The sequence below is a fragment of the Sarcophilus harrisii genome, chromosome 2, assembly GCF_902635505.1.
Source record: "Sarcophilus harrisii chromosome 2, mSarHar1.11, whole genome shotgun sequence".
Classification (NCBI taxonomy): domain Eukaryota; kingdom Metazoa; phylum Chordata; class Mammalia; order Dasyuromorphia; family Dasyuridae; genus Sarcophilus; species Sarcophilus harrisii.
Genome location: NC_045427.1, coordinates 502,773,030 through 502,797,233, shown reverse-complemented (window position 1 = coordinate 502,797,233; position 24,204 = coordinate 502,773,030). Strand labels below are relative to the sequence as shown.

At 36.8% G+C, this 24,204-nt stretch overlaps 1 protein-coding gene across 1 annotated transcript in view; it reads left to right on the top strand.

The window, feature by feature from the left end:
- The window catches only part of TNFAIP8L3 (TNF alpha induced protein 8 like 3), a 28,874-nt gene extending 5,776 nt beyond the window's left edge, over window positions 1-23,098 (top strand). Inside the window, exon 2 of the mRNA XM_023499806.2 lies at window positions 20,570-23,098. Within this exon, the coding sequence (XP_023355574.1) occupies window positions 20,570-21,132 (563 nt within the window). The 3' untranslated portion in view covers window positions 21,133-23,098. The remainder of the gene's footprint in view (window positions 1-20,569) is intronic.
- The last annotated feature ends 1,106 nt before the right edge of the window (window positions 23,099-24,204 follow it).

Sequence of the window (24,204 nt, the reverse complement as noted above, 5' to 3'; positions counted from 1 at the left end):
GGAGATAGAATGTTGCATATAAGGAACAAGCAAGCAAGTCAGGTATAATAAGCCTAGAAAGTTGGAACCTGGCAGAGGAATTTGGATTTGATGTGGCAGCAAAAGGAATACAATGGGGGTTGTTGAGCAGGGAAGGACATTGTGGAAATGTTTTAGGAAGACTAGTCTGGCGACAGTGAAGAGGAGTAAGGGACAGACGGAAAACAAGCTCAGCTGTGAAACTTGCGATAATCCAAGCATGAGATGACGAGGGCCTGAGCCACAGAGATAGCAGTGGGACAGAGAAAAAAAGATAGATTTCAAAGGAAGAGGTTTCAAAGGATTGGTTGTCAGGATACAGTGACAAATTGGATGGAGGGCATGATGGAGATGGAAGAAGCAAAGGTGATTTTGAAGCTTTCGAGCCTGGGAGGATGACAATGCTTCTGACAGCAATGGGGAACGATAAAATCCATCTCAGTTGTGTTAAGCTTCTGGTGATAGCAAAACATCTGAGGTGGAGGTGTCTTGTAGGCAGTTGGGAAAAAAAAATACAAAGTACAGCTGAGATGTCTGGCCAGAATCTCAATGTTGGTAGAGGAGGTAAAGTCATCCACTGAGACTGGGGGGGGGGGGGGGGGGGGGGAGTGTGTGTGATGGGGAGAGGAGTATAAAAACTCTAAGGTTTACAAAGCATTCTCCCCACAACAATCCCAAAAGGAAGAGCATTGTTTTCCCCATTTTGAAAGTAGGGAAACTAAAGCCCAGAGAGATAAAATTTACAGAGAGAGGAATGGGAAATTGAATGAGAGAAGTCTATAATAATCCTCACAGTGAATGCTGTTAGGAAGAGAAAAAATTTTCACACTCAGGGTCAGCTTTACTTTCCCAGTCTTTACTACACATTACTCCACTTTACATACTCAAAGCCCAACTAATTATTATTCTTCACACATTACTCAGGTTGTCAGCAGGTATTGTTTCCCTTTTGGTTTTGTATCACCCCAACACCCACTACATAAAGAATGGGTGCTAAGTAAAATGTAGTAGTTGCCTTATAAAGGTGTGTGTTTTTGATTTATCTTCATTATTTGCACATTATTTTACCTGGAATGGAATGTATTCTCTTTTCACCTCTGCCTTTTAGAATTTCTCATTTCCTTCCCTGCTCAACCCAAATGATACCTCCTCCTATTGGAAGTCTTTCCTAATCTTCCCAGATGTTCATGCCTTCCCATTCTCAATTACTTTGAAATTCTTTCTTGATACAGGTTGTCCCAAAAGTCTTAGTAGAGTTTTAAGTTTTTCTTTTACAACATGTATTTTCTATTTATTTCCCTTACAGAATGGATGCTCCATTATGATAGGGCCTTTTTGGATTTGCTTTTGTATCATGATGCCTAGTTCTTAGTAGCTTAATAAAATTGGTCAACCCATTGAAAATAAAGAAGAAGAAAGACTGAGAGCAACAGCCAGGAAGAAGTTGGATATCTTGAGTTTGAGATGGCCTATATACAGCTCTGTCTTTTCCTATAAGAATGTTATATAGACAAGAGAAAAAGCAAACAGTGGAGATGATGGGGCCTTAAAAGGTTAGGAAGGTAAGAGAGTTTAGAAATCCTGAGAAGGCAATATTCATTAGATAGTTGACAAAGAAGTCTTTAGTGGGGTGTAGGTCTAGGTTCAGTGTAGGGAATGAGTGAGGAATAATGGGAGATGCTGAATGATGGACCAAAAGCCTAAGTGAAGAAATTAGGTAGATACTGAGCAAGAATGTGAGAGAGTGGGGAAGGAGATTTTGGTAGAAAGGATGTGTACTGACTTAAGTGATCTCAGATTGAGGGCAGGGTTTGTGTTATCTTGTGTCAAGCCTTTGGAGTTCTTCTCAGAATGTTTTAAAGTGCATAAAATAAAATATAGAGTAATACAGAGGAAACCAATTATACTGAATATAGTTATCAAAACCTTTTTTTAAAAAAAAGTTTCAAGATCCCACATTAAGAACACTACCCTAGAGAGGGTGGGAGAGTTATAGTGATTGCTGGTGAGTGATTTAGATTTGTAGAAAATGGAGAACTACCATCTTTACTGCCTTGCTCATGCTATTCCTCCAGCTTGGATATTTTCCTCTTTTCTCCATCTCTTCAAAATCCTATTCAACCTTTCAGGCCTAGATTTAGCCAAGTTTGTCTCACTCTTAAATATGCCATTCTTTTTTCTACTTTTACTCATTCTACTCACCCATCCCATCCCTAGTCTATGTGCTCTCTTTCTGCAGCACCATCCCCAATCATTCAAGGTCTAAATCAAGTCTTTGTGTCATAGTAGAAAGTTTGCTGAGTTCAAATCCAGGCTCTTGAGCTATGTGACCTAAGGCAAACCACACCTCTCTAAACCTTATTTTTCTTATACATAAAATGAAAGTGTTGGATTCTATGACTTCTAAAAACCTTCTATGTCTAGATTTATGATCCTCTGATAAATTCTATCTCTTCTCTAAAGCCTTAATCACTTTTCCAGCCTATGTTGATCTTCTTCCCATGCCAGCCTCAGATTTACTCTTTGAGTTTAGATGGCTTATTTTTATATAAAGAATGGTTGATTCAATATAACTAATTCAATGATCCTAAAGAGGCCAGATTTGAAACCATTTTTCTGTTCTGATAGGTGGCTCAGCAATCATCCTATGAATGTATGATCTGATTATACATATAGAAGAATCCTTTGTCCCCCTCAATTCCCCACAGAATTTTGGAAGCTAGGAGAACAAGCTATGAAGACTTCAAAACTATATTAATATCTTTTGAACAATAATCTTCATGGATGGTTTCCAACGAGAAAAATAAGCAAAAGAATTAGACTATTTTTTTTTGCTTTCCACATTATATATTTTGGCTTTCAAGTGTAAATCCAAAGGGAAGAGCAAGGCAGAAGGAGCATTCATTCCATTTTATATGCATCCTTTGAACATTTCCTATGTGCATATCACTGTGTGAATTATAGAAGGAAAGGCATGATTCTTGGTTCCCACTGAGCTTTTGGACTAGTTGGGGAGAGAAGGCAAGCACATATAAAACTAGTTAATGGTATAGACAGTGTTATAGGTAAAAAAAAAAAGAGAAATCACTTCTCAATCAAGGAAGACTTCCTGGAATATCATATCAGTTTGCAGATAATATATTAAGTTGTTAAATCAATGTCTTCCCTAATTTCCCAGCCACTTCCAAATCTCTTTCTCTTTTCTATATAATCTAACTGTACTACCTCCTTGTAAAGCATTAATTGATTATTATCTTCTGTCAAGAAAGGTCATAGATTTGGAGCCACAAGGGATCTTAGAAGCCATAATAATCCAAACTATTCATTTTTTGCAGATAAGGAAACTGAGGTCTAGAGAAAGATCAGGCAGATAATAGGTGCCATATCCAGGATTTGAACACAATCTTCCTTGACTTTGTGGAATTGAATCCTCTTGCCCATTCTCTGTTGCTGAATATTCTACCTTGTCATGAGAGATCACACATTTCTCTTGGTTTTCCTAAACTCTAGTTTCCTTTCCTTAATTCCTAGTCCTTTCCTTAATTCTTCTAAGTATGTCTTTATCATTTTGTTTCTGGCCCTTTTTCAACATATTCTCTACTGTGGCAAGCTCATTTACTCTCCTTCAATTGTTCCTAAATGACATCTTCCAAATTAAATTTTCAAGACAGACATTTGTTATGTGCATTAAGTGCAAGGTGTTTTACTAGGTACTAGAGACACAAAGATAAATATAAGACCTTTAAAGGACTTAATTTCCAAACCTGCATTTCTGAATCAACTTCAGGATATTGTCACATGAATGTTCTATTAGCACCTCAAACTCAACATTATCCAAAACAAAACTCTTCCCTCCTTAATCTTTTCCTTCTTCTGTCAAAGACACTTCCTACTGTTGGAAACGTTAAGATTTCCTTTAATTCTTCCTTCTCATATTTAAAAGGGGATTTTACCTCCATAACATCTCTTCTACCCTTGTACCCTTATTACTGACATTATTTGAGGCCCTCATTACCAATAGCCTGCACTTACAATAGCTTTCTAGTAGGTCTCCCTACCTTCTTTTCCTCCCTTCATGACAGTGCTGGATAAATGATATCTTCCTCCCCTTCTCTTTCCCTCCCACTGCAACAATAAAAACAGCAAAAATGTAAAAAACAGATAAAAATACCCTCACAACAATCATACCTAGTCCACAAAACAAATTTCTGCATTGGCTATGTCCAGAAATACGTAGCTTATTGGATTTTTAAGTCCATAACCTCTCTGGTAGGAGGTGTGGGTGGTGTGATTCATTTTCAGTGATGTTCTATGCTTTTCTACTTTATTGCCTTTGTTCACTCTTATGCCTGAAATGTTCTCCCTCCCCCTCTTTACCTGTTGAATTCTTATCCATTCTTTAAAGCTCAACCCACACACTCCCTCCTTCTTGAAGCCTTCCATGATTCCAAAGTAGTAATGAGTTTCCCTCTCAGATTTCATGTTGCACTTTGTTGTGTTATATACCTTTTATAATATAGTTTATATTATAATGATCTATATGTCTTGGAGTTCTCAGATTTAAAACTGGAAAGGACTGCTCAATAGTTTCTTGTCATTAGAGCCAACGTATTTCTTGGTTCTCCCAAACTATTCCTTCTCATTTCCCCCAATTCTTTATCATATGTATTTTTTGTAATTCTGCCTTTGGCCCTCTTTCTATATATTCTCTCTTGTAGCAAACTCGTTTGCTTTCATTTAATTGTTCTATAAGAATAGCTTCCCAATTAAATTCTGCTTCAAAATGTTCTTTCCACTCTACCATGTTTTCACACTTATCAAACTATAAGCCCCATCAAGGCAAGGACAGAGTGTCTAAATTTCTTCCTTCAGCACTAACCATAGTGCTTTCCATAGAAAATAGATGGATGAATGAATGAAGATGGCACATACAAGGGCTAGTGAAGAGGGAGGCTTATTTGGAGTGAAGGGTTAGTATTAAAGGGTAGTAGAAGATGAGAGTAATCACAGTTAAAAAAGTAGATAAAAACAGATCTAGAGCAATGATTTTTTTGGTGTCATGGAACCCCTTTGGCAGCTGATGGAACCTATGGATCTCTTCTGAACAGAATAAAATTAATGCAATTACAAAGGAATCAATTATATTGAAATATAGGCAGGGATGTGCAGGTAAATGTTTAACAATATGTATGTATGTTTATATGTATATATATATATATATATATGTATGTATGCATGGTATACCTTTAAGTTTAATTTGCATTATTAATATTTTCTCCATCATTTTCTTAAGTCTAGATGGTCACCAAAACAGCAGATCAAGCCTTGATTTATAGTTGTTACTAATTTCTGAATTGTAAAGTGTTAACTGAAAATTTAACAATGAGCTCCAGCACACTCCTGGATATAGCTATCAAAAATATTTTTTAAATTGGTTCACAGACCCCCAGATTAGGAAACTCCTGGTATAGGATTAGAAGGTACCTCAAAGGCCATCTTGTCCAATCCCTTCATTTTGCAGGTAATGAAACTGATTTCCTGAGGGAGGTCACTCAGGTAGTAAATAGCTCAGATGGGATTTGAATCCAGACTCAGGCTTCAAAGCCAATGTTCTTTCTACTGCACCACAGCCATTATCATTATGGTTAATACAATTCATCATATAGACTTTGCTGTGATTTGTTATATATGTTGTTTTTATTTCGTCCTTGTGCTTTTCATTCCCTTTAAAAAAAATTTAAAACCTAGCACCTGCTTTCCAGTGCATAAGAAAAACCACATCATCATTGCTTTTCACAGTACTCTCCATTCATGCAATCATTTATTTTTTTTTTGTTGGGTTACTATTAGCTCCTATTCGATTCCCTTGCAAATCTCAGTAAAGGCACCTTGTAGCTGATTTTATTTGATTTTTCAGTCTCTTGCCTTCTCTTCCCCTCTATGTAAAAATACTTGTGTAGGTGGGTGTTTGGTCTGTTCTCCATACCAGTATAGAAGTGAAAATGATGAAGATCCTAGAAAACATGTTTCCCTCAACAACCCAATTAAAGAGACTTCCAAAGGCAAATTAAAGTCCTTTCCCCACATATATTGAAGTATGCTAGATTAAAAATACCTTTTTTAAAAATTGTACATGAAATGCTCTTTTTAGGCAACCGCATGCCATAAATCCTGAGGCCTCTTTAGGAAAATGTAAAGTACTTCTTGAATTTCTCCAGCATCACAGTCTGGGAATAAATTTGAGCTTGTTAATGGAAAATCTACTAGTGTGTGGACTGTTTAAAAAAAAAAAAGGACCAACTTGGCAGCACAAAAAGTGCTAGACACACCCTAATACAAACCAGCATTTTGTAACTCAGTTCTCACTCAAGGAAAAAAAAAATCCATACTTCAATTGTGTCCAAATTTTTAAAAGTTGCTGAAAAGCCACGGAGACAGCCACTAGCTTCTGGGTTATATTTTCACCAGTAAAATATGCTTGTTCTACTAAATTCTCTTTTAGCCCTTCAGGAAAACAATTTAGTTAGTTTCTCTTATAAAGATATACCAGCAATGGTAACAGCTTGTATTTACATGGTAGGAGAGTCAGATTGATACCTTTGACTTCCTAAAGTGCAGTCCTTAGAAATCTATTTAGTTGAACCTTTGGTTCTCACAGTCTGTAACTAATAGATTATAATTGCAGGAATCATTTCTTTTTTAATAGAAAAAAGAAAGCAGATTGGGTTCCCTGAGAGAAAGAAAGCCAAGCAACTCTGGGTTCTGCTCCATGCTTTGCTAATCTTTGACAGTCACCCTTAACTTGCTCTGATTCCCTTTCTGCTTAGACAGAAATAAGGAAGTCTGGGAGCAGAAGCAAGGGTGAGGTTTGTATGAACTTGGGAATTTGGAGTAGAAGAGCAGGCAGGACTAGATCAAGTAGTAATGGGAAGCTAGGGAAAAAGCAGACCTAGACTCTTGTCTTGACTTTGCTATTAACTAGAAAACTAATGACCTTAGACAAACCTCAATACTAGTTTTAGTTTAATTCCAGTGTAGAGTTGAGGTTTGTAGGGTTTTTTTGCCCAGTTTCTATTGCCCTAAGGAAGGAAAGGCAGGCAGTGTGATATAGTGGAAAGAGTGAGAAAACTTAGGTTCAAAGACATTTCTGTAGTCAGGAATACCAGCACCAGCTGGATTGGAGGCCTTAGCAGTGCAAGCAGAGGTAGGCAGGGTATTGCAGGGAGTGGCAGTCCTAGCCCTGGCTCTGGCTCCTACAACTGTGGCAGCCAAGTATGGCTTTTGGACAGAACTCCAGTCTGGAAGAGTCACGATGGACCAGAGCTTCTGATGCATTTCCATGGGCAAGTCATTTAAATCTCCCTAGTTCTCAGTTTCTTTATTGTAAAATAAAAGAGGTGGTCTAGATCAGAGGTCAAACAGACAGCCCACAACACTCCTGAGTGTGTTTAGAACCAGATTAAAGTATAATTCGGAAATATTTAATATAATAAATAAAATATAATAAAACATAAAAAACATTGCTAAATCGATAAACGACTACAGGGATCCTTATGTATGGATTAATATGGCCCCCAATTTCCATTTAAGTTTAACAACACTGGTCTGAAACAGTTGTCTGAAAACTTTCAAAAGCTCCAAATCTATGATGACCTCTACTGAGAGTGAACTCACATTGGACCAAGGCAACCTGTTTTTTTAACTATATCTAATCTAGAAGGCTTAGCCTGTTCTGTGTCATAGATCTCTTTGGCAGTCTGGTAAAGTCAGTGGGTCCCTTCACAGAATAATATTTTTAAGACATAAAATACAAAAGATTACAAAGGAAACCCATTATTTTAAATAAATATCTACTTTTTCCCCATCTAAATTCATAGATCTTCCTTCTGAAATCTCTCCTTAGTCTCTTTGGAGGTCTAGAACCAGGTTAAGAAACTTTGCTTCCAACCATTAGGAAGATATATCTGACACGGATCTCAAATCTGCTTCTCTACAACTTTCACTCACTGGTTCTACCTTCTGGGGCCAAACAAAACAAATGTAGTCTCTCTTCATCTCAGAATGCTTCAAATGATCCTAACCTTTAAGTACAGGAAAACTTCTAGTTCCATTTCTTCCACTTACATCTCCTGGACTCATTTGTAAAATGAGATTGTTGCACTGGGTGGTTTCTAAGGTCTCTTCTGGTATTAACACTTTGTGAGTTCTATGTGATAGGGATGTATAATCAAAACCTCTAAGACAGAGAAGATATTTACTTGCTGAGAAATTTAAAAGACTGAGCTTATTATTTCTTTTATAAATACTTCACTGAACCTGTGGTATAGGACTCTCGGTAAGGTCTAGAAACTCAGTTGAAGAGACCCTAGAATTACTCTGGGAATAAAAATATCAGATGTTTTCTACTTCAAATTTTCTGCTTCTCATTTCACAGTCAAAAGCTCTATAGGCAAAGGCCTTCATTACTTGTCACTCCATTGTGCTGGACATTATGGATGAGAGATCCATGGACATACAGATTATTGTTCTGTCCCTTCGAAACTGCTTCATCAAAATTTGGATCTCCTGTCAATGAAGAAAATGAATTACTACAGAGGATACGTAATAGGTGCTATAAACAACATATTACACATTCATCCCTTTCCTGCTCTTTGGAATTCAAATTGATTGGGATCCAAAAATGTCATCATAAAATTCAAATTTCAATAAGAAACATTAAATGGAACATTCAGTAACACATAATGCCGTCTGCTCAATTGTCTCTCATCCAGAAGCACCTTCTGGCTTCCTTTTCATCATTTGTTCAGCTCAGGAAAATGGTAATAGCTAATGATTTATTTTTCCTTCTAGTAAAATTAATTAAAGTGAGAGTTTAATTTATTTTTTTGTGTTGTTGTTTTGGTGGGGAGGAGGATCTTAACCTGTGATTTCATTTCATGAACTTTGAGTATGGAAACCTCTCCCCTACTTTAAATCAGGTAATCATTCTGTGACTTGGGGAGTAGTCTGCTTTAAGAATTAAATGATTTGCCTATGATCATAGCATATATAGTATATATCAGAAGCAGAACTGGAATCCAGACCTTTTTTTATTCAAGAGAAGACTTTTCATTATCTTTGCCTACATTACCTCTCCACTATTATGTAATGGTTTAAAATTAGAAAATGATATAGCTTTCCATGTCAATAAATCTTCTGTGCCTACAAGTACATACCCTATTTTGAAAGACTTTTTTTTCTTTTTTGTAATAAAATACAGGCATTGGTTCACTTAACTGTTTAAAATTTCATAAACTGAATCCATATATAAGAGACTATTAAAGGCAAACTACTTTGTCATTTTTGTTGAATTAATCCATTTGCCAAAGTGGTACATTAACAAGTTTCTATCTCTGCTACTAATACAAGGCCCAGAATTAGTTAACTTTCTGACTGAGACTGGATTTTTAAACAATATTTAAGCAGAGAATCACATAGGAGTTGCCACAAAGAAGATGGGACACTTCAGAGAATCAGAAATATCTCTTGATTGGCTGCTTCTCCCAGGTCCTGAAATATCATAGGAGTGAATGAACAAGTGAATAAACAAGCTGTGAAGGAGGTGAGCTACTGCTGAATTGCTTTTGGAATTAAAGATTAATAATCATATGGGTTGATGAAATTACTAGCCCATTAAATCCATAGCACAGTAAATGATTGATGCTGATTGTTGGGACTAGAATAGGCAGGGCAGAGTCTGGGGTGAAGTAGAGAAATGGTGGTTTAAAGTCAGAAGAGCTTTCTCTTGATTGTTAGCAGGTTTGTTGAAACTGCCTAGAATAAAAGGTTTGTGCTCAGAGAGGTGTTTGTGTATGTCTTAGACAGATGGAAGGTAGACTTCAAAGGAGGAGAAAGATAGGATACAGCTTTGCTTTTAAGGAAGATTTAAGGGTAGAACAGAAAGCGGTGATCAAGAAAACAGAAAGGGTATTTGATTTTTTTTCTTTTATTAGAGTAAATTTATATTGGATTCCATTATAGGAAACAGACACTATTTGATTTCTCTTGAGGGACAAAAAGGAAATATAGGATGCTACTTCTAATCTCCAGGAGAAAAACACTTTTACCTTTGTGTCAAGTTTTGAAGGAAGCATGTGCACCTGAATGGATGGAAATAAAGTGACCCCTCCATCCTAGAATTTGTGTGATAGAGAAAAAGAAACTGGCAATTATCTTCCCCTAGATTTGAAAGAGCAGATTTCAAAGTGTTAAAAGAATAGATAATCTCCTATGGACTAAAATTCCACTGAGGAAATCAGCACAAAATGAATGGGAAAAATCTCAAGAAGCAAATTATAAAGCCACAGAAAAAGAACTATTTCAAAGAGAAAGGAAAGGAAGAGTGATCCTAAGGGATGTTTTTTTAAAATATATACAAAAGATAAAAACAAGAATGCATGAAGGAGAATAAATACAAAAGTCTGAGAAATGTGTCAAAAGTTCTAAAATTAAGAACAAGATGAGGTAGGGGAGAAAAGTTAAGAATAACTAAAAAGGTTTCATAAGCTATGTTGGAGGGAAAAGGAGAATAAGAAAGATATAGGACCACTGCTTAGATGGTTGGAATGATAATCCATGACAAAGATCTAAACTGTTAAACTCTATTTTGTTTCTTTTTTCCACCAAAAAGAATGATCTTAATTAGTAATGAAAAGAATAGAATAAAAATTGTTATCAGAGGATTGATAATGAAGATAGTTGCAGAATAATATAATACCTAACTTTACATAGAACTTTAAGTTTTGCAAAGCATTTTAACTATTATCTCATTCTTTCCTCACAACAACCCTGGAAGGTAGTTATTATGAGGAAACTGAGGCAGGCAGAGGTTTTAACTTACCTAGGATGCTACAACTAGCAAGACACTAAGGAAAGGTTTGAAATAAAGTCTTCTTTACTCCAAATCCATCATTCCAGCCATTGTGTCACCTGATCCATTAGGCCAAATCAATAATTTAGTTGAAGGAAAAGGGAGGCAGTAGGGAATGGAGAGGAGGCTGTATGAACTCTACATTCTTGGTGTAAATCTTGACTCAGACTGGTCCTCTGGTATATTAAATCCAATATTAGAATCAAATAAACCATTCGCAGGTCATTCAGCAAGTAATAAAAGGAGGTTTTCTTAGTCAAAACATAGAAAAGATTCTTAACAAAGATACAGTATAGCATTCAACTCAGGTAGACCCACACATACCTTTGCTCTCATATGAAATGAGTTAACAGAGCAGGATATGGTGCCTCCTTGAATCTTGGGAACCAGGCCAAGTCCAAAGGACCACTGTTCCATGTTGTCAGCTCTTTTTATGCTTTCTTTGCCTTGCACTTAGTAAGGGTTTAATAAATACTTGTTAACTTTGGTGAACAGGAGCTTTTTATGGGCTTCAACAGCTAGGTGCCTTGAGTCTTACTCTCTCAGCCCAATCAAGTCTTAAGGACACTTTCTTATCTTCTAGGAAAAGAACTAGCCCACCAACATGGCAAGAGAAGAAACACTGGTCCCTTAAACTTGGATACTGAAATAACAGTGATTTCTGAGAAATTATCATTGATTTTGAAAAATCATGGAAGTCAAAAGAAGTGCTGAAGGAGTAAAGAATTACACATTTCCAACTTGCTAAAAAAGAAAGATTTAAGTCTTCAAACCACAAACTAGTGAACCAGACTTTATTTCCAGAAAAAATTTTATATTATATTATGAAAGATTTAGTTTGTGAACATTCAGAAGAGGAAATGATGATTACAAACAATATGCCAAGCCAACTTCATTTTCTTTCTGACAAGGTTAACTAAACTAGTCGATAAAGGGAGTAGGGTAGGGTAGCTCTATTTTATCGGGATTTTAGTGAACCATTAAATTTTTGTATAAAGAGATGAAGAGATATGAGATAGACTAGTGGTGTCAAATTCAAATAGAAAGGAGAGCCACTAATTCATAAAGCTCCCCATGGGCCACATGTCGACTTAATTTTGTAATAAAATGTTATCTATGTTGTATTATTTTTTCATTTTGTTAAATATTTCACCTCTAGGCTAGTGTATTTAGTTAGATGGATTTAGAACAATTTGGATGGCAAGACCCAAAGGAATAATCATTAATAGTTGTTCCGAGTTTTCTTGAAAGTTTTACTAGGATGCTTGATTCTATGTTGTTTACATTTTTGTCTGTGAATAATGTACAAATGGCATGTTTATCAAATTTGTAGGTGATTCAAAGCTGAGAAGAATAGCTAACATATTGATTTGTCAGAAGAAAGGAAAGAGAAAAGAAAGGAAGAAAGGAGAAAAAGAAGGGAGGGAAGGAAGGAAAGAAGGGAAAAATGAAAGGAAGGAGTGGAGGGAGACAGGAGAGAGGAAGGGAAGGAAAAAAGAAAAGAGGAAAGGAGGGAGGAAGTGTGCTAGTCCTTCTGGTAAGTACTTTACAAATACTATCTCATTTGATCCTCACAACAACCCTGTGAGATAATAACTGTTACTAATCCCATTTTATAGTTGAGGAAACTGAGGCAGGAAGAAGTTAAATGACTTGTTCAGCGTCACAGAGCTAGTAAGTGTCTGAGGCTGGTTTTGAACTCATGTCTTCTTAACTTCAAATTCAGCACTTGATCTCCTATGCCCCATCACTGCTTCATTAGTCAAATTAAATATGATTTAGTTGCAGGAAGAGGAGGGCATTGAGGGGGCAAAGGAGGATCCAGCCCTGTGACTTTATCGGTGTGGGGAAATCTCTGAGTAGAAATTCCTTCCCCTCATTCAGATCAACAGTTCAGCTCTATCTGACATTTACAAAAGATGTTCAGGGCACTGAGAGGTTAGTTTCTGTCCCCTTGGTCACATAATCAGTATGTGTCAGAATTAGTACTTGAACTTAGACTTTTCAGATTTATGATGAAATTTAATAGTGTTAAATGTAAAAAAGGTCAACTTGACAAGTACAAGCTGGAGGAATTGTGGCTAAGTAGAAGTTTTTCTGAAAAATAGGGGGGTTTTGGTGGACTGAAGTTTAGTATCAGTCAAAAGTGTGATATAGCACCCTGAAAAGTTAATGCAATTTTAGGCTGTATTAAGAGAGACATAACATCAAGAATGAATGATCTTATAGTAATCATTCCCTCTGTTTACACCATAACTACAGATTATGATAATTTCTTGGTGTAACATTTTAGGAAGGAGATTGATATGCCAGAAAGAAGGAAACCAAATTGACAAAAGTCCTCATAATCATACCTTATAAGGATTAATTGAAGAAACAAAAAAATGTAATTTCCAGGACCTCTCTTACCTATCAACCCTCAAGAATTCTTTCAAAACCATAATTTATGAGCTCCCTTCCCACGTATTATTTTTCCTAATTAGCCAGAAAACATAGTTAAAAGCAAAGCAAAAAAAAGAAAAGAAAAGAAATGAAAATGACCACAGAACATCTCTCATAAACTTGTAACTCATTTTCCCTTACACACACATCCCCTTCTTAGTGGGAAGAGTAGATATATATAGGAATCATTTACAGGGCATGTACATATGGAACATACATATGGCAAATAATGACACCTCTGATCAGAATTACCAATATCTGGTGATATGCTATTATCTATTAGGAATTACATCTTTATTTCAAGCAATCTTCAGGGGTACCTGATCATCTCTCTCCTTTTCTGGGAAATGCTATGGTTAGTAAGCCTCTGTCCTGCAGAAAGGGGATAAAGTACTTTTATCCAGCACTTTCTATCTCTTAACTACTTCCTAAGCCCCACTTGTAGTCTTCAGCTGAGGCCCTATCTTCAAACTCACCTGTTACTCTCACTACTTACTACTATTCACTGGGAAGTGCAACAAAGGTTGCTTCATACTTGATCATATCACGTGCCAGGAATGCACTCCTTAATCACTTTCATCTTCTATTACCTCATAGAATCTCTCTTTTCCTTTAAGATGCAGCTGAAGCATCACTTTCTACCCAGATCCTTTGCTTAACCCTCCATTAACTACTAATACCTTCTCTCCCAAACGACTTTGCAGGAAACTATCTGTTTATTCTCTTTATTTTTATTATTTTATATACTTACATTCTCTTGTTGCCTCATTATATAAATTCACCATGTATAGAAATTGGTTCATTCATCATACTTAGATTCTTTTTTTTTTAATTTAATAGCCTTTTATTTACAGGATATATGCATGGGTAACTTTACAGCATTAACAATTGCCAAACCTCTTGTTCCAATTTTTCACCTCTTACCCCCCCCCACCCCCTCCCCCAGATGACAGGATGACCAGTAGATGTTAAATACATTAAAATATAAATTAGATACACAATAAGTATACATGACCAAAACGTTATTTTGCTGTACAAAAAGAATCAGACTCTGAAATATTGTACAATTAGCTTGTGAAGGAAATCAAAAATGCAGGTGTGCATAAATATAGGGATTGGGAATTCAATGTAATGGTTTTTAGTCATCTCCCAGAGTTCTTTTTCTGGGCATAGCTGGTTCAGTTCATTACTGCTCCATTGGAAATGATTTGGTTGATCTCGTTGCTGAGGATGGCCAGGTCCATCAGAACTGGTCATCATATAGTATTGTTGTTGAAGTATATAATGATCTCCTGGTCCTGCTCATTTCACTCAGCATCAGTTCGTGTAAGTCTCTCCAGGCCTTTCTGAAATCATCCTGTTGGTCATTTCTTACAGAACAGTAATATTCCATAATATTCATATACCACCAATTTATTCAGCCATTCTCCAACTGATGGACATCCATTCAGTTTCCAGTTTTTAGCCACTACAAAAAGAGCTGCCACAAACATTTGTGCACATACAGGTCCCTTTCCCTTCTTTATAATCTCTTTGGGATATAATCCCAGTACATACTTAGATTCTCATGTAGTAACTAGCATATAGTAGATACTTAATAAATATCTGTTGATTAATAGTTTATACCCAACTTGATCTCTCTGTTGATCCAGCTTCTTCTTCTTTGTTTATAGAGAAGAGACAGTTCATATTCCACCGTAACCAAAAGGGTAGGAGCTCCATTCAACTGGTGCTGTGCTATTTTTTTCTTTTTTTCTAAATAGCTTTTTATTTTTCCAAACATATGTGAGATAGTTCAACATTTACCTCTGCAAAATCTTGTGTTCCAATTTTTTCTCCCTCCCTCTCCCTAACCCCTCCCACATACAGCAAGCAATCCAATATAGTTTAAATATGTGCAATTCTTCTAAACATATTTCCATATTTGTCGTGCTACACAAGAAAAATCAGATCAAAAGATGAAAGAAAAAAATAAAAAACGAGCAAACAACAACAACAAAGTGAAAATACTATATGCTTTGATCCACATTCCCAATAGTTTTCTGTCTGGATGTGAATGATTCTTTCAATCACAAATCTATTGGAATTGCCTAAAATCACCTCATTGTTGAAAAGAGCCATGTCCATCAGAGTTAATCATCACATAATCTTGTTGTTGCCATGTACAATATTCTCTTGGTTCTGCTCACTTCACATAGCATCATTTCATCTTAGTCTCTCCACGCCTCTCTGAAATCATCCTACTGATTGTTTCTTATAGAACAATAATATTCCATAACATTCATATATCATAACTTATTCAGCCATTCTCCAGGTGATGGGCATCCACTCAGTTTCCAATTCCTTGCCCACTGAAAAAAAAAGGGCTGCTACAAAAATTTTTGCATATGTGGGTCCATTTCCCTTTTTTATGATCTCTTTGGGATACAGACACAATAGAGACACTATTATATTCACAGTTTGATAGTCCTTTGCTGCCCTCTGCTATTGCTAGCAAATTCCCAATTTCTTCCTTTGTTTGATCCTTATAAACTACAAGAGAAGAGTGTCCATTTTTCCCAGCTACTATTATCATTCAATTCAACCCTCTTTTTTGTACTTTCACTTTCACTGTGCCCTTTGAGTACTCCTATTTTAATATTAATAAATTCCTCTTGATTCGTGATCCTCTTTTTCTTGAAGTTTTTACATTTTCTTGTACTCGAAATTCCCCTTGATTCTTGAACCTCTTTTTCTTGAAGTTTTTACATTTTCTTGTACTCTGAGACACCACATCCCCTGGCTTTCTCCAATACAGGGTGCTCTGTGATAGAATGGACCAGATATATACACCCTTTGTTCCTTACTGCTACTTCTCAATTCTCTGCCACCATGATTTAGCTATCTCTCCTTTAAAATTCTTCCATCTACATTATACTGGCTAGATCCTTATTAAAGTTATCTATTCACTCCCAGTTTCTTTTCAGTCCTTCATGGAATTCAATACCATTTCTATCTTGTAATGGTCCTATCCATCTCAATCCCCACATTTATACTTGGGAACTTCAGTATATAAATGGATGTCCCTCAAACACCTTATTTTCACAATTCATCAACCTCTACAATTCTCATAACCTATTCACTCCTCCATAACCACCCAATGAGATGGTCTTAGTAAAAATTCACCCATCACTCATTACTCTTATACTTTTGAATTCTGAAAATCCTTTCTTTCTGCTATCATAATTTTCTAACCTTCCATCTCTCTCACTGCCTTAGCCATTATAAACCTATACTTTGGTTTCATTGCAAACTTTAGAGTAAAGATTCTTAACTTTATTCATTTATATATATTTTTAGTATTATGGAAGCCTTGGCATTTTGGTGAAGCCTGTTGATCTCCTTCCTGATAATGTTTTAAAATACATAAGACTACATATGAAACCAGTTATATTGAAATATGATTTTCAAGGTATTTAAAAAAAAACAAGTTCACAGGTCCCAGGTTAAGAACTAATATCTCCCCCCTGAATTATCTTTACTTTCTTTCCATCAGAGCCCTGATCCTATTGCTAATTCACCTATATACTGTTTTCTCCCTTTGCCATCTTATCCTATTGTTGTCCACCCTTACTCAATCTTATCCAAGGGTTACCCTCACCTTCTGTTTCTTCTGCTCCAGTTTAATAGCTGCTGAACATTGCTGGAGGATATAACACTACTGTGCTGTTTGGATCCAATCTATATTGATAATGACAAGTCTCAAATCTGGCTTCCCACAGCTAGATGGCAAATAGAGTAACCATGGAAAAATAACTTAACCTCATTGAGTCTCAGTTTTCTATATCTGTAAAATGGAGATAATAATAATTGCTCTAACTACTCTACAGAGTTGTTATGTGGAGAACACTTTAAAGTTTATAAAGTATAAATATGAGCTATTATTGTTTCCTATGTTCTCAAGGTCACATTGGTCCAAGTCAGCTAGGAATGGAATCTGGATCTCCTTTTTCCAGTATACCATGATGATTTCCTCTCCCTCCACCCTCTTCGTCCACTCCAAAAGCATCAAGGATAAGAAATCATTCCTAGAAATGACAACCTTGGTTCTCTGGTTCTCTTTTGTCATTGAATTTTTGTTGTGTTTTCTAATATCGTAAAGGAAACAGTCATTGTGGGAGTCAGTTGCTGTGAGATCAATAGAAGATGTGTTTGTATCTATTGTTCCTTTGTCTCTGGGGACTTCAGAACTAAAGAGTTGACAAACTCCTCAGAAAGAATATTCAATGCTGAAGAAGGATTGTGACTTTGAGTGTTTGTGAGGAAGTATGTCCTGATCAGGGTACAGATGGGTTTGTGTTTGAGTTGTTCTTGAGTGTTTATTGAGTCTATGTCTGGAAGCTTGGACAGGCACTCATCTGGGTGAGTCAGAGGGACTAAGGAAGGGATAAATGAGGAAGAGAGATCTGAATTCTGACCAGAAAAGTTCTAAAGGTGCAGGGAACAGATTGTGGGGTGGAGAGGATGGGAAAGAGGAGGGGAACTTTCACTTTTTAGACAGAACTGCAGTTAATGATACTTAATTCCATAGAAACTTTAGTATAACTAAAATCTGTATCCTAGTGTTGTTGAGTTAATCAAAATACAGAATCAGGTGAGAAAGTATCACAATTAACCTTAAACTGAGAATTCAAGGGCAAGCCTAGTCCAGGAATAGGACTTGTACACTTTAGGTGTCATGTTATCATCCCCACAACATAACCTGAGGAGAATAGGTTCTTTCCCTCCACAAACAAAAGTGTCTGAGGTTAGAAGAACAACAAGACTCAGAGGTGAGGCTTTCAGGGCAATGTAAAATAGTCTCTTCTCCAGCTGGCTGTGCCCAGATTATACCTTCAAGGGAAGGGCACACGAAGGGCAGACAGAACCAAGTGGGAAAATCAATAATTAGGTGTGGAGACAGCTAGCTGGATCTTGAATGATAGTAAGAGACACTTCGTGACTTGCTTGCTTAAGTACAAATATAGCAAACTTGGTCATGAGGGTTGGAAGGATGGAGCCAGTGATCAAAGGACATGGGGGAAGGACCAATGATAAATGGAATTTCTGGAGGACAATACACTAGGAGGCATAACATCCAGGGCCACTCAGGTGGTATTCTGAAATCTTTTTAGCTTCACACTCGTGACCTAAGAGGCAGAGCTCTGGAGACTAAATGTGTGTTTAAGCCAGAGACACAAGGGAAAGTTTGTACACTGGGTCATAGGAAATTAGCTGCCAAATGATGTAAGAATCTTTGGGGGTTAAGTAGAGCCTATAAAGAAAAGATAGACACACACACACACACACACACACACAAAATTTTTAAATTTTAAATGTAGTAAAAGTGATCGTGAAAGAGCACAAACAGGAAGTTTGTAAAAACTCACTCAAATGGTCAGGAGGTGATTTAGAAGTGTAATTGAGGAGCTGACAAAAAAGCCACACTAAACCTAACAAACCCCTTTATTTTTCTTCCCTCTCCCCCATGTGGGACAGAAAGAGGAAGCACTAAAAAAGCAGAACTAAAATACTCACATCCCTCTTTTTAGACACTAATAGCAAATAAAGATTAGTATAAATGGCATTGCAGAATTGGGATCAAAGACGAATAAATGGGACACTGCCTCCAGAGCAGTGATTGCTTAAGTCATGGTAACATAGCAGATACAGTGCTGGACTTGGCATTAGTTAGATCTGAGTTCCAATCCTACTTCAGGCTCTTAGAAATGATCTGACTCCAGGCAAGTTGTTTGACTCCTCTGAGACTTCTCTGTAAATGGGAAGGTTGGTGCTGATGACATATCAAGCCCTTCCAGCTCTAAATTTATATATATATATATATATATATATATATATATATATATATATATAGTTAGTTAGTTAGATATAGATATATAGTTAGATATAGATATATAGTTATCTAAAATCATAGTCTCTCCTATGATAAACCATGGTAATAATGTAAAAAGATTTTATTTGAATAAATGTTGTAAAAGTTAGAGGCAAGAAAATATAGCAGAAAGAGCTGGATGTCAAGTTACCTGAGTTCTCTCCCCCTACAACCACTGGGTGAGCTTGAGCAATTCACCTCCTAGACCTGTTTCCTCACTTATAAAATTAACTACCATCTCTCATATCTGCTTTATATATGATGAACTCCTAAAAAACTTCATTCTTCTCATTTATTTCTACCTGTTATACTTATATGTGTATGTGTATCATCTCTCTCCAAATAATTGTTAAGTTCCTTGAAGCCGAGGATTGTACCTTCCTCATCCTTATTTTTTCACTGCTCTTTATCCTTTATAGGCGCTCAGTAAATATTTTGAGTCCAATTAAATTGAAAATTGATTTCAAACAGTGACTCCCAAAGCACTGCAAGATCCCAAAGTGCTTTCTGAATTACAAAGAACAAACTGATTCATATTCAATAAACCATTTGAGTATAAGGACATATTTTACCCTATTACTCTTAAGTGATTTTCAGTGATTTAGAAATTCCTGGTCACCAGGAAGGCATCAGGCATTTATTAAGCACATGTTGTCTCCAGACACACCATGAGGTGTCAATGGCCAGTGAAAATTGGTGAGGTATCATTTGGCCAATTCTGATTTATTGAACATTTGTTCAGTATCCAACTCTGTGCTAGGTTTTCAATGGATTTAAAGCAGTAAAAATAAGTAAATAAATAAACCCTGCTCTCAAGGACCTAATCTCTTTAGAGAAATAAAGATAATACAGATGAACAATTATGAGCCTAAGTCAAAAATATTGTGAGCCCAAATGAAGGTCATAGAACTTCAGTATAAGCTGGAGTAATGCAGAAAGGCTAGATGGAGGAGGTAGGATGTGAGCTGGGCCTTAAGGGTTAGGATTTGAGTAGGCAGAAGGGAATGTTCCAAAAATGATTAGGGTGGAAAACAGTATGAGCAAAGTTTGGAAGGCTTAGAGATATACTATATGTGAGGGACAGTGAGAAGACAGAATTGAACAGAATTTGCATTGGGAAGTATTAAGTAATAAAGGGAGAGGTTTTCATTTTTCACAAACATCCCACCTATCCCCTTTCACTTCATAAAACTGGCACCATTGCTGGAAGCAAAAGAGTTGGATAGCATATATTGTTACTATTGCAGAAAGCATGTTATTTTAATTTAATTTTTTCCTTTTCCCTCTAGGCCCTGACTTATTTAGCTCAAAGAACCTTGCCCTTCAAGCACAGAAGAAAATTCTGAGCAAACTAGCTAGTAAAACAGTGGCCAATATGCTTATCGATGACACCAGCAGTGAGATCTTTGATGAGCTCTACAAAGTCACCAAAGAACAAACTCACAACAAGAAGGAAGCCCACAAGATAATGAAAGACTTAATTAAAGTGGCTATCAAAATTGGGATCCTCTACCGAAACAATCAGTTCAACCAAGAGGAAATGGAGATTGTGGAGAAGCTCAGGAAGAAACTAAATCAGACAGCCATGACCATCGTGAGCTTCTATGAGGTAGAGTACACTTTTGATAAGAACGTGCTTTCCCAGCTACTGAATGAGTGTAAAGATCTGGTGCATGAACTGGTGGGGAGACACCTGACTCCCAGGACCCATGGACGCATCAACCATGTCTTCAATCACTTTGCAGACGTGGAATTCCTCTCTGCCCTCTATAGCCTGGATGGAGAGTGCCGGCCCAACCTCAAAAAGATCTGTGATGGAGTCAACAAATTGCTGGAGGAAAAAATTCTTTAAATTTTTTTCCCTCCATTTCCTCTTCCTTGATTTAAAATGACAGTCACCGAGTGTCTTTGATGAGAAACAGCAACAACAATAACAACAAAACAAAAATCCTATAAAGTGTATCAGTTTTCTCTCTCATTCATCTAGCAGATGCTAGTTTCATTCTGAGTCCAGGTATACTCTTGGACCTCCCTGATGTTGGATTTTTAATGTATGTCTGTTTGTTTGCAAGTACTTGACATAGATGGCATCTCAGAGACTTGTTAAGGATAATTGATAACATATCCCAAGCAGGGGAACTAGTCTGTTGAACTACAACAAAATGAAGGGACACCACCAACTCAGCTTTTCTGAGTGTGAGAGAGGTGATTAGTTCAGGAGGTAAAGAGGAAAAGAACAACAGAATGCAAACAACTGGCTTTTAAATTAAATGTCTTCTTCCAGGTGTGCAGATTGTTAAAAATAATAATAACAACCTAGAAATTTAAGGAAATGCAGCCTCCCAACACAAGAAAATATATTTCCCACTCTTCTTACACGCTCTCACCTCAGTCTTCCAACCAACATTATGAAATATGCTTTAGTTATTTTGGGGTGGGATGATAAGAGGTCATGAAGAGTTTTTCTATTTCAGATATTATGATGCTCCATGGGAGACAATTTCCTGGGCATATGTCCCTAGTCCCTAAGGAGAGGTAATGTCCCTTCTATACCTGCCCTAGAGATATACATACATCTCATATCTGTGTGTGGGTAATCAGCTATGGTTCAAGGAAACTTTATCTGACCCAAGCACACATAATCAATAAGGCTTTATACTGATGCACAGGTGAAAATCAAGCAGGAGGTATACATTTCCTTCATTCTTGACTTTCCCAAGTTTCACAGCACCATTTTTTGGTGCCTATGAACAAAGGAGGAGCTTGTGATTATGATTCAGAAACAAAAACCACCTGCCACGAGATGCTTCCCTATAATAAGAACAGTGGAAATGACAGGAGAGAAATCCAGATGTCAGAACACATGCCCCACTCTATTCTCTGGAACAAAAATGATCATATTGTCTCAGATTATGGTCCAAACTGGCCCTGTAGTCTGTCTCTGACAGCAGTACCCATACATGGATAGATGACTTGTGGGAGGTCATGGTTGCAACATCAGCCAAAACAGCAATGGCCCAGATGCCAACTAGTCAGACTTGAATTGCTCCCTTTGTCAAAGTCTATTAAACACTTCAGTGAAAAATAGCATTGTGCAGGTGTTGAATTTTTTTCTTAACCAAGAGAGATTTTCAGTCTCTATAATATCATTTTTTTAAAAAAACTGAAATGGAGTGGGGAGAGAAAGAGGTAATGGAATTGTTAATGAATCCTTCTTGCCCTTATGTTCTCAAGAATTGTCCTGGCCTTTAATCACAAAGGAGGGGCACAGAGTGGTTCTGTTTCATGTTATGAGCAGGGAGCAAAGGTCAGTAAATCCAGCCAACCTGAAATCCATGCTTCTAGTCTTCTGGATATCTGGGACTGTCCCATTTGAATGCCACATAACTAGCTAGGTGATTTTGGCCAAATGATGGCCTCTGGGCCTAAACGTTTATGATCTGTAAACTGAGGGTTTGAACTAAAGTTCTCTTCTAGCTTTTAAATATTCCATTACTAACAACAGCATCCTCCGCACCATTTTTCATTGAAAAAGCACTTGCAAAAGACATTAGTCCATGCTTTAAAAAAAGGCCTATTTCTAAGCCTTTGTTCATTATTTAAAACTATGAGAACTGGCAAAGCTAAGTCACAGGTTAGGACATCTGCTTTCAGTTTTCACTTAGCAATGGGATCAGACCATCTAAAGTCACATATAAAATACGGGCTAGCTCCCTAGAGAGCCTCGGGATCAGCCAGGGTAAGGATCAATCAAAGTCGTTGGTCTTTGGGGGAGAAGTGAAGGAGGCAAGCAAGCTGCCACGAGGCTTGCCAAAGATGTACCCTCAATTCTGGAGTCCGGAGTCTCCAGCCTCTCTCCTCCTCATCCTGCCTCCAAGTGACTCTGACTTCTCTCCCTCCACCCTCCAATCCTTGCCTACAATTATCTCACTACCACACATTCAGCAAGCACCAATGGTGAGGAGAGCCATCATCTAAATATATGCTAATAGAGCTATTATCTCACATGGAATAGGTAGCCTTAAGTGTTCTCTTGTCTGATTCAGAGTTTCAGCCCTCTACAGTCACAGAACTATTTTCTTGGTTCTTCATAGGCTTCTTACTTTTTTTTATAAAGACAAAAATCAAAACCAAAAAGAGCTAACAAATGAAGAATTTTGTTTTTGTTTTTTTGTATGCTTTTCTTTGTTTGTTTGTTTTGTTTGAATCTGTAATTTCTTTGGTATAGGAATTCCATTTATTTGTTGTTGAGACATTTCAGCCATGACCAATTCTTCATGACCCTTTTTGGGGTTTTCTTGACAAAGATCCTGGAGTGCATTACCATTTCCTTCTCCAGTTCATTTTACAAATGAAGAATTGAGGCAAACAGTGATTTGCCTAGCATCATACAGCTATGTCTGAAACTAAATTTGAATTAATGAAAATGAATCTTCTTGATTCCAAACCTAGTTCTCTATTCCACAACCTAGCTACCACCCTCCATTTTTATACACCTGGGCAATTTTTAGGTCTTTATGGTACTTAGATCATGGAAGGGCTCCAGAAGGCTATGTAGCTCTCTATGACTCATTTTACAGATAAGAAAACAAAAGCCCAAAAAGCTTAAGTGATTTGTCTGTGGAAAGTTTTAAAGGCCAATTGAACTCATATTCTCTTACTCTAGAAGCACATGAACCACTTTCCTCCCTACCATTCTGCCTAATCTCAGAGAATTACCTGGAGAGTAATTATTTATTAGAGTATTATTACCTGGAGAGGGTAAATAATCACCAAGTTGTTACATATCAAGAAGCATGGCTTAAAAACCCAGACCTATCTGGTTGCAAGACTATTCCACACATTATCTCAGGAAAATTATTTTTTTTAAATAGAAAGTCAAGAGAACCAACATTTAAATTAAATAACCCTACACAGAGTTTCC